This window comes from Vicia villosa, linkage group LG6 (assembly GCF_029867415.1).
Source record: "Vicia villosa cultivar HV-30 ecotype Madison, WI linkage group LG6, Vvil1.0, whole genome shotgun sequence".
Lineage (NCBI taxonomy): Eukaryota > Viridiplantae > Streptophyta > Magnoliopsida > Fabales > Fabaceae > Vicia > Vicia villosa.
The window spans coordinates 161,496,252-161,510,448 of NC_081185.1; the positions used below are offsets into that span (position 1 = coordinate 161,496,252).

A 14,197-nucleotide genomic window follows, 5' to 3' on the forward strand; every position below is an offset into this window, starting at 1 on the left:
CACTATCGTTTCTTCCTTCTCTAACCATTAAGCAAAGCAAACTCTCACAATCGCATTAAAATTGCACACAGAGAGACTGAGAAGAAGACTCAACAACCATACTACCCCACAACACACGCTACTTCACTTTACCTTCTCTAGTTCTCTTCCCACCTTCTCACACTCTCATTCCATTTTACCACCAAAAACACAAACCCTACTGTTTCTCTTTCTCTCTCAGAGCACCATGGATTCAAAATCCATCTATGGTGTCTCCGTCTCCAATTTCATCACCGTCTTCCTCCTCTTCATCCTCCCATTCCATTCTGCATTACCTCATAACTCCACCACCGTTCAGATCAACTCGAACTCCATCCTCGTTGCGCTTCTTGATTCTCATTACACAGAACTCTCTGAACTGGTTGAAAAGGCGCTTCTTCTTCAGAAACTCGAAGAAGCTGTTGGGAAACACAATATAACTATCTTCGCTCCTAGAAATCAAGCGCTAGAACGTGACCTAGATCCTGAATTCAAACGGTTTCTTCTTGAGCCGCGTAATTTGAGGTCACTTCAAACGCTTTTGATGTCTCACATTCTTCCTTCCAGAATCGCTTCACACCACTGGCCAAATACCGATCTCCACCACCATACACTCTCTCACCACCGTCTTCAGTTAACCACAAATCCTTCCGGGAAGCAATCTGTTGATTCCGCTGAGATCCTTAAACCCGACGACGTTATCCGCCCTGACGGTGTTATCCACGGAATCGAACGTCTCATTATCCCTCGCTCCGTACAAGAGGATTTCAACCGGAGAAGAAATTTAGCTGATATATCAGCGATTCTCCCGGAAGGAGCACCGGTGGTAGATCCACGAACTCACAGATTGAAAAAACCGGTTTCCGTCCCAGCCGGAGCTCCACCGGTGCTACCAATCTACGATGCATTGGCTCCTGGACCGTCTCTAGCCCCGGCGCCGGCTCCAGGACCGGGAGGACCACGTCATCACTTTAACGGAGAACGTCAGGTGAAGGATTTCATCCACACACTCTTACATTACGGAGGTTACAATGAAATGGCGGATATTCTCGTTAACCTAACGTCGCTTGCAACGGAAATGGGACGTTTAGTTTCGGAAGGTTACGTTCTCACCGTTTTGGCACCAAACGACGAAGCAATGGCGAAGTTAACCACCGATCAATTGAGTGAACCAGGTGCACCGGAACAAATCATATACTACCATATAATTCCGGAATATCAAACGGAGGAGAGTATGTATAACGCCGTTAGAAGATTCGGTAAAGTTAGTTACGATACACTCCGTTTGCCTCATAAGGTTGTTGCTCAGGAATCTGACGGTTCCGTTAAATTCGGTCACGGTGATACTTCCGCTTATCTCTTTGATCCTGATATTTTCACCGACGGGAGAATCTCCGTTCAGGGAATTGACGGTGTACTTTTACCTCCGGAGGAAGAAAAGGAAGATGAATCACCAATTCGCCGTGCAAAAACTCCACTTGTTAAAGTTGCTGCTAAACCAAAGAGAGGTACAATTAAGTTTCTCTAATTAATTTTTTTAATTTCTTTAATCATTAATCAATTAATTATTACTGTTAATTAATTAATTAATTAATTAATGACTTTTTTACACTTTATTATAGGGATAGATGAGATTAATCATGAGTTATTTTACACCTTTTACAAAGTTATTTTTGTTATTAGAGAATAGAGATAGTGAAAAAAGAAAAGGTGTTTTTTTCTCTAATTTTTATTTATTTATTTTATTCTAAATAATATTGGGTTAAATAAGTTTTTTGTCCCTATAAATATTACAGTTTCATTTTTAGTCCCTCTTGAGATTTGGCAACGGTTTAAGCTGATTTTGGCGACGGTTTTTTTGTAAAAACCGTTGCCTAAAGGCAGGAAGGGACTAAAAATAAAAACTGCAATATTTACGAGGACTAAAAACTTATTTAACCCAATAATATTTGTCCTTATATTCTTTGCCTCAAGTATCAACTAGTTCATGTGATTAATTAATTAATAATTTATAAAAGTTAAATAAACTAAATAAAAAAAATTCAGTATGCTGTGTGCCAAGCTGTGAACCACATTCTTAATTTCCACCCACCCAAACCTCGGTGCTGAAACGGTTTGTCAGGATCTGAAACAAACCATTTATTTATTTATTTTATTTTTCATATCATTTTTTTACACTTTATGTTATTAGTCAACTATAGCATATTATTAGTACTTCTATTTTTACAATTTAATAATTAGTTGATATACGCAATTAGGAGAAATATAATTTACTATCTTTTTTTTCATGTTTCAAGTTTCAACTACCCTCCATTATATAATATGTTTTTTTCTTCTTGTATACATGTGAAATAAATATGCAATGTTTTTTTTTTTAATCTTTGACATGGTATTAGTTGACTTAACATTTTGATTTACCTAATTGCATGTGGCAGGGAAATTGCTGGAACTCGCTTGTAGCATGGTTGGATCTTTTGGAAGAGTCTGCTCATGAAATCGCTTTCTCAACTAATCGCTTTAAAATAGAAAAAAAAATTATAATAAAAAAAGAGTGAATTTATGTAAACTTGATGAATGGTAAGTTTACCTACTAATACTATCCATTGTTTGGTTGGTTTATTTCATAATCCATTTTGTTTAGATAATAATCATTTTTTCTCACATGGATTATGCAGTTGTAGAGTAATCATTTTCAATACAAAAGTGAAGCGATTGAGTTGCAAGATTTCGGTGGGAACTCACACAGAAGATAGCAAAATTTTCTGTCATTTTGTTTCATACTGTAATTACATATCAATTTTTTTATTAAATTTTTATTTTATGTGGATTCACTGTCTCTGTATGCATAAATAACTTTCAAATACGACACTCTCTCCTATCTTGGCTGCATTATTTTTTTTTTTCCCTTGTCTGTATGTGAATCAAAAAAATTATTATTATGCCTTCATGTTCCAACTCGTTTTTGTCGGCAAATCTATTTTTAAAATCAACTACGAAATGGACCTTTGAACAGAAGAATTTAATAAAAACACCATATTCTTGAGCTTTATTATAAAATATTTGTTGTTAAGCAATCCTTCTTGCTAATTCTACTATATGACATGTGTTTGTTCTTTAAAATGAAATATTAGCAGAGAAAATGACAACTAAGCAGAAAATGTTGAAATTAGCAATTGAAATGGACATCTCAGCGGAAGGTTTATTAAAAGCTAAAAGTAGACTTAAGCTTTGTTTTGCTTAACTTGTTCTTATTTCTATCTTTGTAAACCTGTTGTTGAGGTGTTAATTTCTGGATAGCTAAATTAATGGTGGTAGATGCATTGTGGAAGGGAGAAGAGGAAGTGGTTGGGGGATTAATAATTTGTGGAACAAGACAGAGTAGCTAAATTGTACATTGCATAGAGAGGGGCCTCAAGAAGTGTCGGTCATTATTATTAATAATACATGAACAAAAGCCTACTTGTGTAATGTAATGTCACGGTTGTGCTTTTGTGGGAAACACATTGCTATCAAAGCTGGCTTGGCCCCAATAGTTGGATTATTCCTTGATTACCTAACAAATCATTCCCACTCACCTCTATATTCTTTCTTTACATGATTTTCTAATAGGAAGGAAAATTCCTTGAACTCAACAAGACAGAAATGCAAATGCCAATTCTACATCATTAAGAAAAACATTTACTAACAACTGAATAACTTTTTTTTGGTTTTGACAGAAATCTATCATAAACATCAAGTTTAAAAGTAAGTATTCATGATAAACATTCATTTATTATAAAAAAAAATTTTAACATATAAAAATAAGGAAGAATAAGATAAAGTGAAGAGTGAAATTCCATAAGATCAATAGATATATAATATAAGAATCAGTATAGAAATTTGGCTATCCTCTAAATAGAACTAGGGTTTTACACTGGCTAACCATGAAAAAAGTTGAGATTTTACACGAGCTAATTTCAAACCAACTGAGCTTTTATACTAGGATGAACTCGGGAACCAAGTGAGATTTTAACTAGGATAATCTCAAAGTGATACAACTTTTAACTAGGATGAGCTCAAGAACCCTTGTGGAGATTTCAATGGATGATCTTCATAAACCAAAAGAAAATCTTTCTTTATGCATTGGAAGCAAGTTGGCATGAAAGAAAATCTTTATTCATTCTTTTGTTGAACTTTTTGTGGTGTTCTGTCATGCCTCATGAATCTTTTAAACTTTCAGACTAACAAATTCACATCTTCATCAGTTTTTGAGTCTTTTCCTTATTCCACCTTGAGTGCAAGACTTTTCTTCTTGTTTACACCGTCTTCATTCTCAGCCACTCTTTTTAGTTTAATCTCATGTTTTTGTAATTTTCTAAACAAGGTAGTCAATTTCATAGAAGACAACTCTTTAGATTCAAAAAACATAGTGACTTTAAGTTGTAAACTACGCTTTAGGCATCTAAGGACTTTGTTAAATAAATCTTCATTTAGATTTTTTTTGCCCATAGTTCTCAAATGATTAACAATGTGAATAAATTGTTTTTACATTTATTGAATATTTTCCTCAATTCCATTCTAAACAATTTATACTCATGGATCAATGTGTTCATTCTAACCCTTTTTACATATGTTTGTACCTTCTTGTGTAACTTGAAGGGTGTCTAGTATTTCTTTTGCATAATTGCAATAAAAAACGCAGAAAAAACTCATCAATATCGAGAGTGATAATGCTAATCTTTTTAGATTTTAAACTCTACTACACTTTTCTTTATCCTCTTTGGTACAAAGATCTCTAGGTTTGTTTTCCACAACACCTCCAATTAGATGTTTGGGAACAAAAGGACCATTTTTTCACAGAGGCATGAATATCACAATTCATCATCTCTATAAATATTTTTCATATTCTCTTTCTAATAAGCATACCCCTCTCAATTAAAAGGTGAATGTTTGTTTAGTGAATCGTTTGAAATCATCTAATCTCATAAGACGATTAGTCTTATAATAAGAGTTGAACTCTAATGCCACTTGTTGATCAAATGACTTCAAACACAAGTTAAGTTGTCCCTTGTAGAACCTTTCAAATATTCTGGTACCCTAACCAAGAAGGTGCAATCGTTTGTATCAGCAGTGAAGAAGAAGGACGAAGCTTTGGATCTTGCACATGCAACATTATCCAAGAAGGGTGCCTTTCTTTATGGGGGAAAATAAAGCATTGGGTTCTTCTTGTAAGACACTAGATGAGCTGGAGGCGTCTTTGAAATAGGCTAAAAAAGGTGGAAGAATATTAAAGACGACCTTTAGGAGATGCGTCTCGAAAATCTTTCTTTAGTTAAGGAGTATGTGAAGGTAGTGTAAGAAGAATTCTTTGTCATACATGTATCTTTTGAGAATGCATTGTACTCCCTCCGTCCTATAATGAGTGACCCAATTGGAATAATTTAGTGTCCCAAAATGAATGACTTATTTCAATTTTCAATAAATTTTTTCCTATTCTACCCTCTAATTAATTAAACTTTCACAATTTCCAATACATGATTAGGGGTGCTATGGTAAAAATGTTATTCTCTCTCTTACTTTTCTACACTTTTCTTAATATGTGTGAAATGATGGGCTGGGTCACTCATTGTGGGACGGAGGGAGTAGTAGGTAAAATATTTTTATCCTCAAGTACATATTTCAGGAAAGAAAATTCGTCTTGAAGAAGAAATGGTGAATGAGGAACCAATCTCTATTATAGATGAGTCTGATGCGTAGTCCCTTGTTAATTTTTTCGTGTTTGAGACGTTTGTACCCGAAGTAGCGTTATTGAATTTTTGACTCGGTGAAAAGAAGAGAGAATATATCACAGGGAATAAAAAATGAGAATTGTGATTGAATTAGGTTGAAGGAGTTCACAAAGAATAAGAAGATAAGAGTCATAACAAACTCTAAGAAATTAAATTTGTCATGAAAAACTCTTAGAAAATTGAAATTGGTAACCGAAATTGAAAATTCATAAAAATTTAAAATTTAAGCTAATTAAAATGCAGAAAATATTGCCCCGTGAAAATATGATCGAATGAAGCAGGAAACATACTGATTAAGATGAAATATTAATTATAGAATGCAATTAAAAATGATAATTACTCCGTCTCATTCTCATATACACTTTTTTCATGTCTTAAAATAAATGTCTTTTAAAATACTAATACAATATTTTATTTTTTTTTTATTACTATAGCTCTACTAACTATAATAAGAATATTTTAGTAAATAATATTAACTTTATCATTAAAATTAACACAATAATATTTTGAGAACTGCGCAGAATTTAAATAAGATACTTATTTATTATTTATTATGAGATGGAGGGAACAGTTTTGTTTTGTAAATTTGAAAAAAATTAATTATTCAAAAACAATTTTTTTATAAATGAGTCTCACATGTCATAGAGTAACTATGTTGATAAAATCATCTTGAATGTGTGAGTGCGCGCTCTGCATAATGAGTTAGGAGAAGTGGAAATCATGTGGTGCTTGCCATGAACAAGCATTGAGAACCAAAATTATGTCAGGTATAAAAGTTAGAACATGTATCCAAATATTTAGATTTGATGACAGTGCAAAGAAACAGTGCAGCCTCAAGAACAACAATGGTGTCAGTACCGCCCCATATTCATCAATTCATTTAGTATCTCGTTGACACATACGTCAAGTTTGAGAGAATCACGTGGGCGCGTGCCTGTGCCACAAGAAAACACAAGTGTAAATATCAATATGACGATGACTTGAGTGTGAGGAAAAGAGCAAAGGGAGGAGCTAGTTTTGGAAGCCATCTTTATCAAACTAATCTAATAGTAATATAAAGCTAATGTTTGTTATAAGCCTTCGTCTATTTTATTTAAATTCTGTGCTGAAGAAAATAATTAGATGGGTTAATTTTAATAATAAAATTAATATTATTTATTAAAATTTGTATTTTAAAAATACATTTATTTTGAGACATAGAAAAAATATAAATGAGACCTTTATTATAAGACAGAAGGAATAATTTATTGCTCTATATATTTTTATATAGATTTTTTTTTAAAGTATTTAATTATAAATTATTTTAAGATATAAATAAATTATTAATATTATTTTTTTGTATTATATTATTTTTTTTTGTATTATATTATTTTTAAAATTTTTCTATTACTATTGTTAACTATCTTCTTTACATAATTAATAAAAAAATAATATTGCAATTTTATTTTAAATTTCTATTTTTTATAATAATTTTTATATTTTTTTAATATTTGTGAAATAGTAAAAATAATTTATAATAAAAAGTTAAAAATATATTAGAGTTATGAAGAGAGTGCGACTTAGAACCTCCACAATAATACTATCAAGTAAAGAAATTTAGATTGAAGAACTATATAAGTCTCTCACAACAAAAAATGTAGAGTCCAAATTAATTTCTGCTCTATTAATATTTTTTTAATTTTTTAATCTATTTTTTAATTGTGCCTAAATTGCAATGTGTATTGTTTATCCCACATGTATTATTTACAAAATTTAATTGAGTTAGGTTAGTCTCATATGTTCAATCTTACATTATAATATCATCAAATTCCAAAATATTGTATCAATAAATAGAACTTCAAAATTCAAAACATCTAGTATCATCAAAATAAAACCAACAAAACAAATAAAATGATATAAAATTGCAAAGACTAGTGTACCAATAATTTTAACTTAAAAACAAAACATTTGATAATACTATCGAATCTAAAATACAAACTAAATAAAGTAGAAGAAAATGTTTGATCGTCATTGTGTAAATTCATGAGTAGACATGAATCCAGGACTAATAAATTGACATTGTTTGTGATGTTTTTGATTTAGGTCAATGACTAAAATACACCTTTACCAAAGTTGTTTCATCAATATTATTGAGATAACTTTAAGTTTCTTATAAATAAATAAGTATATATATTTATTTATGTCTTATTTGAAATAAGTAAATATCTATTTGTATATTATCTTGAAATAAATAAATATTTATTTATGTATTGTTTAAAATATATTTGAATATTTTAGAATATAATTTATATTTAATTAATCAATAATATAATCTCATTTTTTTATAAAATATATTTATTTGTATATCATCTTAAATAAAAATATTTATTTATTTGTTATTTAAAATCAATATTTACCTATTTAAATATTTATTATTCGTCTAAACATTTTAAAAAACATATATGATCAAATGACATCAAAGTGTCAAAGTTTAATTTGACACTAAATCTCAACCGTTAATAGTACTCGATCAAGTGGTCATATCAATAATTTAATTTTTAGGAAAAAATAGACTATATATATTTTAATTATTTTATTTCATTTAATATGACTATTTGATCAATTCTTTTAACGGTTGAGATTTGATTTCAAATTAAAATTTGACACCTTAGTAACCTGACAAACATTAAAGCGAGAAATGAGAGCTTAGCCTACAATCTAAAGTTCGTCTCCAAATGTTGATAGCCTAGCAAAACGAGAGAGCTTAGTCTACAACCTTTTTTTGTGTAATCAACATAATATTAACGGGAGAACTGGGAGTTCTCCAACATTTTTGCATGAGAGAACGAGAATACAAACCCGACAAAAAAATTAGAAAAAACAAGAAATTACCAACCAATTTGAATTACGAAATAAACCTCAATTTTGTCTACAATCTAAAATCCGTCTCCAAATCTGCAATATTTTATTTAAATTCTTCTTTGACTTTTCATGTAGAATTATATCATCTGTGAAAAAAATATGCATTTCAGTACAATCTTTTGGATGTGTTTCTTGAATACTTTAAAATTAAAATAAAAAGGTAAAAATGTAATTAAATCTTAAATTAATTTGATTATTATCAATTGTGCAAGCAAATATATTTTTGCTGAATTTTTTTCATGTAGAGGAGGCCTGAATAGCCATTAGCCAACACATGTACACTGAGATATTTTATTAGGAAGCCATTAACATCCCCGTAAAAATAAAATCATTTGTCAGGTATAGCGTGCCTCCAATTAAATCATGTTAAATAAATATTAATTGCAATATAATATTTTTGTAATTAATTAAATTAAAAAAATAATATAACTTATATAAATATTACACAGTGTCACCTAATGGCGAAAGCATGAATTTTAAAGGTGTACTCCCTCAAGTCTCAATACAAATTATCTATTAAAAAAAACATAAATACTTGTCTCTTTTTTACATTCATACAACATCATCTCACTCACCTGAAAAAGAAAAAACGTAGTTAGTATGTTTAATATTGATTATTCAATATACTATATTCTAATAAAGAATATGATTAATTTATGTTTTTATTGAATTAATCACAAATTTGATGGTAAATTGAATAATATGTTTTGTAGGTATGTAAAAGAAAAAGTGATTAATATTTATCTTTTCCATTATTTTACCCTTGTAAATAGAGATTCTTTTTAACCTTTGATTAACTCAACTCTTATTATTTATAATGGCCTGAACTTTATCTTTTAAAAATCAATAACTCGGATGTCGTGGATCCTAACATGCTCTCTGTATTAGTTGTACTGTTGTACATGTAATTAGAGGTGAGAATAGGTTGGAAGGATTAGTCAAGTTTTGTAAATTCTAAGTTTGATTTAACAAAAATTTCAAGGTCTAAGTTTCACATAGTTTATTATAGGCTTAACTTAACTTAAGGTCTTATTAAGGGTGTTTGTAAATCGGTTTGATTTGGTTTCGTGAAAATTCGATATCCAAACCAAATAAAATTATATGGATTTATTTGAATTGAATTTATAAATTTTTGTGACGACTAAATCGTCATATATAGGCTTTTGAATTTGAATTGATTTATAGGATTTCTTAAATAATATGGATTAATTCTTAAATAATATGGATTAATTGAAAATCATAGTAAAAAATAGGCTTTTAAATAGATTTTCAGGTCAGATCGGACTTTTAAAAAGGACAAAGCAGAAAGAAAAAAAAAAGAGTCTATTATAGGTCACAGACCAGACTCAGGCCTTTCAAATTTATCATAGGTCAGACTCAGGCCTTATAAAGCCTAGCCTAGCCTACTTCCATCCCTATCCGAGCTTTTAAAAAATCAACATATAATATGATATTTTAATTCTAGTTTATAATAATAATTTTAAATATGAAAAAAAATTAAATTAAGTTAATAAATATAAATTATCAAAAGAGTTCTCAAATTTATAAATTTAATCAAAAGTATAAAATCTAATATATAATAGTAATACAATATTATTATTCATATTTATAAATAAATAGGTTGTCTAGTAGACTTATAAAACTTAAAAAAAGAAAATTATAGTCTAATTTATTTAATCAAATAAATTTTTAAAACTTTATCTATTTGAAAAACAAAAAACCTAACCTAACTTGGATCTAAAGTGTGTCACGTCATATATCCATTTTGATCCACAAAGTCTATTAGCACCCCTGCCCACATTTTTGAACTACGTTGAAATAAGAGAATCAAACCTTCATGTTATTTATTTGGAAAACAAAATATTTTTTATTAAAAAAAAAAAGGCTAAAACCGTTTGTTAGCTCATTGATTGGCCGACTAAATGCTTGAATGTTGGCTCTAAAGGACTAAAACAAAATGTGTTTGCAGTTAACTTATCTTCAAGTTCAAAGAGGACCACTCTGCATGCAATGTTCAAAAGGAAATCAAGTTTCAAATGCTTAAATGCCTTATTAAATAATGAATTAATTAAAAATTCAATTTAACAGACATCACAAAAGTACAACACAAAGTTAAAAAACAACATTTTGTTGCTTGCAATACACGTTTATGATGAAAGCAAGCTCTATATTCACAACAAAAATATAAATAACATATAGATCCCTAATCATACATAATTATATGATTCTTTCTACACTCCAACAGTAGCCTCGTGTGATACAATCTCAGGTGTAGTAAAATTTAAAGACAGTGCATGATCATTTGCAGAATGATCTGTCTCAAACTGTTGCTCCAAGTTATTTGTGCATTCTTCATTGCTTGCTTTGGTTTCATTTTCTTCACTCTTCATTTTATCTTGAGTTTTCATGATTGGTTTCTTTGAAATCACATCTTTATGACCCTTTATGATATTTGCCTTGTCTGAATCATTATGCTGCTGATTCCCACGTGGACTTGAATAAGAAGACTCTTTGTTCCTTCCAAGCTTTGGAGATCTTGGCCGGGTTGTTGGTATCTGATTTGTACATACATGAAATGCATCACAATATAAATGCGAGGATGAAAAAATGAATGCATACAGCTTGGACTAAGAGCCAGAGGCATCTTTGAGCGCGTATAAGACAGAGTATCGCATAGGATCCAAAATTTGCCACGGTTAGTTTTGCCGAAATAGAATCTCATAAAAGTTTGTCACGCTTATATTATGGTAAATAGCGTTTCTATTTCTTTTGTCATGTTTAAAACACGACTAACCTACACATTCAGCCTCCAAAATTTTGAGTCGGCTGTGCTAGTAGGACATGAGATGAATTAGTTATACCTTTTTTAGCTCAAGTTTTGGAGGTGGTTCCTTATAGAAACTTGGCATTGGAGTGGCTTTGAAACTCAAACTCTTTCTCAATTGCCTGATCTCTGCCTCTTGGTTTTCCTGAGAAATCAATATTACTTGATGAATGAATAATAAAGTCATCATCCATAAATTGATTAAACAAAAGACTACATATGAATGATAAAGAGAAATGATTATCATATATATACCTTTGATTTGACTTGTTGATTGGATTTTTCTGCTTCCTTGGCTTGAACTTTTTCTTCCAACTTGGAGAAAAACTGAGGAGAAAAAAAGGAACCAAAAAGGATTAGTGACTTAATATCTAAAGTTTGTTAAAGTAACATAAATAGGGTGTAAGGTTAAGTTCACAACCTCCTTTCTCTTTTCAGCTCTTACTTCCAATCTAGATGAAAATCCTGAACTTATGTTTCTCTGAGGATGAGTAGCACTTCTGGTAACATACATATATACAATGTACAAAAAATAATCTTAAGACTCAAATAAACTGTGAAAAATGAGGACTGATTGTCAAGATTGTATCGTTAACATGTGTCAGGACATCGAATTTCAAATGTCTTTGCTCTATAGGTTGGGACTTACATGGATGCCTCAGAAGTGTGACTCTTGTTGACTCCCCCAAGTGAAGTAGACCTTCCAAACTAGTACATATAATATAAATATTGCTATCATGAGCATGGAAAACAATGTGAGAAGCAAAGAAGCTATTAGAGAGAATGACAATGAGGAAAAAGAATCACTACCACAGAATTTTTCGAACCATTTATGGATGACAAAGTAGTCCTCTTATTACAACCTTCAGTGTTTGTTTTTGCCTCATTTGATTTCCCTTCAGAGTTTGTCGACTTGCTTGAATGATGAAGATTGGAGGATTTCACATTTTTAGCTTTGGTCTTAACAAGAGAACCATCAATGCTTTTCTGCATAGAATCTTCTCGATTTGATTTGGCTGGGAAGGAAAAACTCTGAGAAAGGCTTGGCCTTTGTTTTCTAGATGTTGAAGTTGGTCCCTTCAAATTGGACTTATCTTTGCCAACTTTGTTGTTCTTGGAAGCAACACTTTCTCTACTCTTTGTTTCCTAAACCATGTTAAATTTAATCAGAACAAGTTGCCTACTTTGCATAATGTGTTGCAATCTTTAAATCATTGACACAGACACCAAACACAACACTTACACACACGGACATACTAACATGACACTGATTACTAACACAAACATATCGACACCAGTTATAATTTGAGAAAATATAAGTAATACATCAGTGTCATGTTAACATGTCAGACACCAGACACGCCTTTCATATGAGGTATAATTTGAATTATAAGTGCAAGATAGGTTGCAACCACTAATATATTGTATAGATGTAGTTTAAGGTTAAACAAAACAATTCTGATAAATTATGTTCGGTACCTTAGCATGTTTTGATGCTTCAGATTCAACGGTGTCATTACTAGAAACATGGCTTTCAACCTTAGATGCTTCATTCTCATTTTGAATTTCTTCACCACAAACGTTTGCATCTTCTTTATTTACATCCTTCTTATCCATCACACCAATTACACGTTTCTCTTCCTCCAGAGCAACCTCATTCTCAGAATCCATTATGCTAATTAACAAAACTTAATATGAAAGATCAAAATGAATTCAAAGATTGAGTTATGATGAAAATTGGTAGAATATGGGTTCTTAAGTGGTGGATTGTGATAGTTTGAAGCAATTAAGGTGTAGTTGGTGATGGTGACATGAGAAAAAGAGAGGTTTGTATGAATGAAGAAGAGGAAAAGATAGATAGATTAATAGTAACTGTTACAAAGACTTTGCCACCACTTTCTAAAATGTGTAACTGTCACTAGAAGCAAACTTGTATTTTTAGTTTTCTTGTCTTGTTTTTAAATGTGACTTAAATAATAAAGTGAAGTTTTATGGTAGTACATAGGTGAATCAAAAGTGGGAAACAAGAAGTGACATTTGTCCTATTTCTTTATTTGGTAATATGTCTCTTTATTATATATTTGGTTGACTGGTTAAATAAGTGATTAATAATAATCTTTGTCTCTATGCTTAAGAATCATGATTCAATCACCAAAAAAATTAATTAATCATATGATATTTTCATGGTTATGTAGTATTGTTTCTGAAACCAACTCTTAAGCACGTCTTTAAGAGAAAACTGTGTGAGAAAATGGAATGGTGTTGGATGAGGTGGCTGGAAGAAGTAACATGATTGGTGGCACGTTAGGAAGAAATGACAGGTGCGCCATGTACTAACCGTGCGTGAGCTGTGAGAACGTGCGGTTTTCTGAAGAATCATGATCGTAAGTACGATCCTCTCTGATGAAACATCGGAGGGGCCAAATTACTCTATACGTTTCGGGGTCCCATTTTAATTACTATTTTGCGATTTTTTTACTTCTCCACACAAACCAAAATTATATACCACATTACCGCATCATGAAAAAAAATTACCACAATGCCACACTTTTCCTAAAGGTTCGTCCACCTATTGGACGAGAGAGAAGAAAAAAATTTTAGTTGGGGTTCGGCCAAGGGTTGGCCCACAGGTTTTTTTTTTTTGGAAAATTAAATGATTATTTTGATTTTATAATAGAAAATTTTT

General features: G+C 30.9%; 2 protein-coding genes across 2 annotated transcripts; one reads left to right on the forward strand and one right to left on the reverse strand.

The window, feature by feature from the left end:
* Positions 1 to 2,881, forward strand: LOC131610897 (fasciclin-like arabinogalactan protein 15). Its single transcript, XM_058882962.1, has 3 exons — positions 1 to 1,526; positions 2,454 to 2,595; positions 2,694 to 2,881. The coding sequence occupies exons 1-2, from the start codon at positions 227 to 229 to the stop codon at positions 2,510 to 2,512; spliced, it is 1,359 nt and encodes a 452-aa protein (XP_058738945.1). The 5' UTR covers positions 1 to 226; the 3' UTR covers positions 2,513 to 2,595; positions 2,694 to 2,881.
* Positions 2,882 to 10,791: 7,910 nt separating this feature from the next.
* LOC131613033 (protein WVD2-like 4) lies at positions 10,792 to 13,411 on the reverse strand. Its single transcript, XM_058884757.1, has 7 exons — positions 12,991 to 13,411; positions 12,322 to 12,657; positions 12,161 to 12,219; positions 11,933 to 12,011; positions 11,767 to 11,838; positions 11,549 to 11,656; positions 10,792 to 11,242 (listed from the first exon to the last, which is right to left on the reverse strand). Exons 1-7 carry the CDS (start codon positions 13,180 to 13,182, stop codon positions 10,919 to 10,921), a joined length of 1,170 nt encoding a protein of 389 aa, XP_058740740.1. The 5' UTR covers positions 13,183 to 13,411; the 3' UTR covers positions 10,792 to 10,918.
* Between the last annotated feature and the right edge of the window lie 786 nt (positions 13,412 to 14,197).

What these genes read in the sequence shown, in the direction of transcription:
- LOC131613033 (XM_058884757.1), bottom strand. Translation starts at nt 13,182, where the DNA reads ATGGATTCTGAGAATGAGGTTGCTCTGGAGGAAGAGAAACGTGTAATT. An exon ending in ATGGTTCGAAAAATTCTGTG is followed by an intron (nt 12,220 to 12,321) that starts GTAGTGATTCTT and finishes TATATGTACTAG; the next exon opens with TTTGGAAGGTCTACTTCACT. An exon ending in ATCAACAAGTCAAATCAAAG is followed by an intron (nt 11,657 to 11,766) that starts GTATATATATGA and finishes TTGATTTCTCAG; the next exon opens with GAAAACCAAGAGGCAGAGAT.
- LOC131610897 (XM_058882962.1), top strand. Translation starts at nt 227, where the DNA reads ATGGATTCAAAATCCATCTATGGTGTCTCCGTCTCCAATTTCATCACC. An exon ending in TGCTGCTAAACCAAAGAGAG is followed by an intron (nt 1,527 to 2,453) that starts GTACAATTAAGT and finishes TGCATGTGGCAG; the next exon opens with GGAAATTGCTGGAACTCGCT.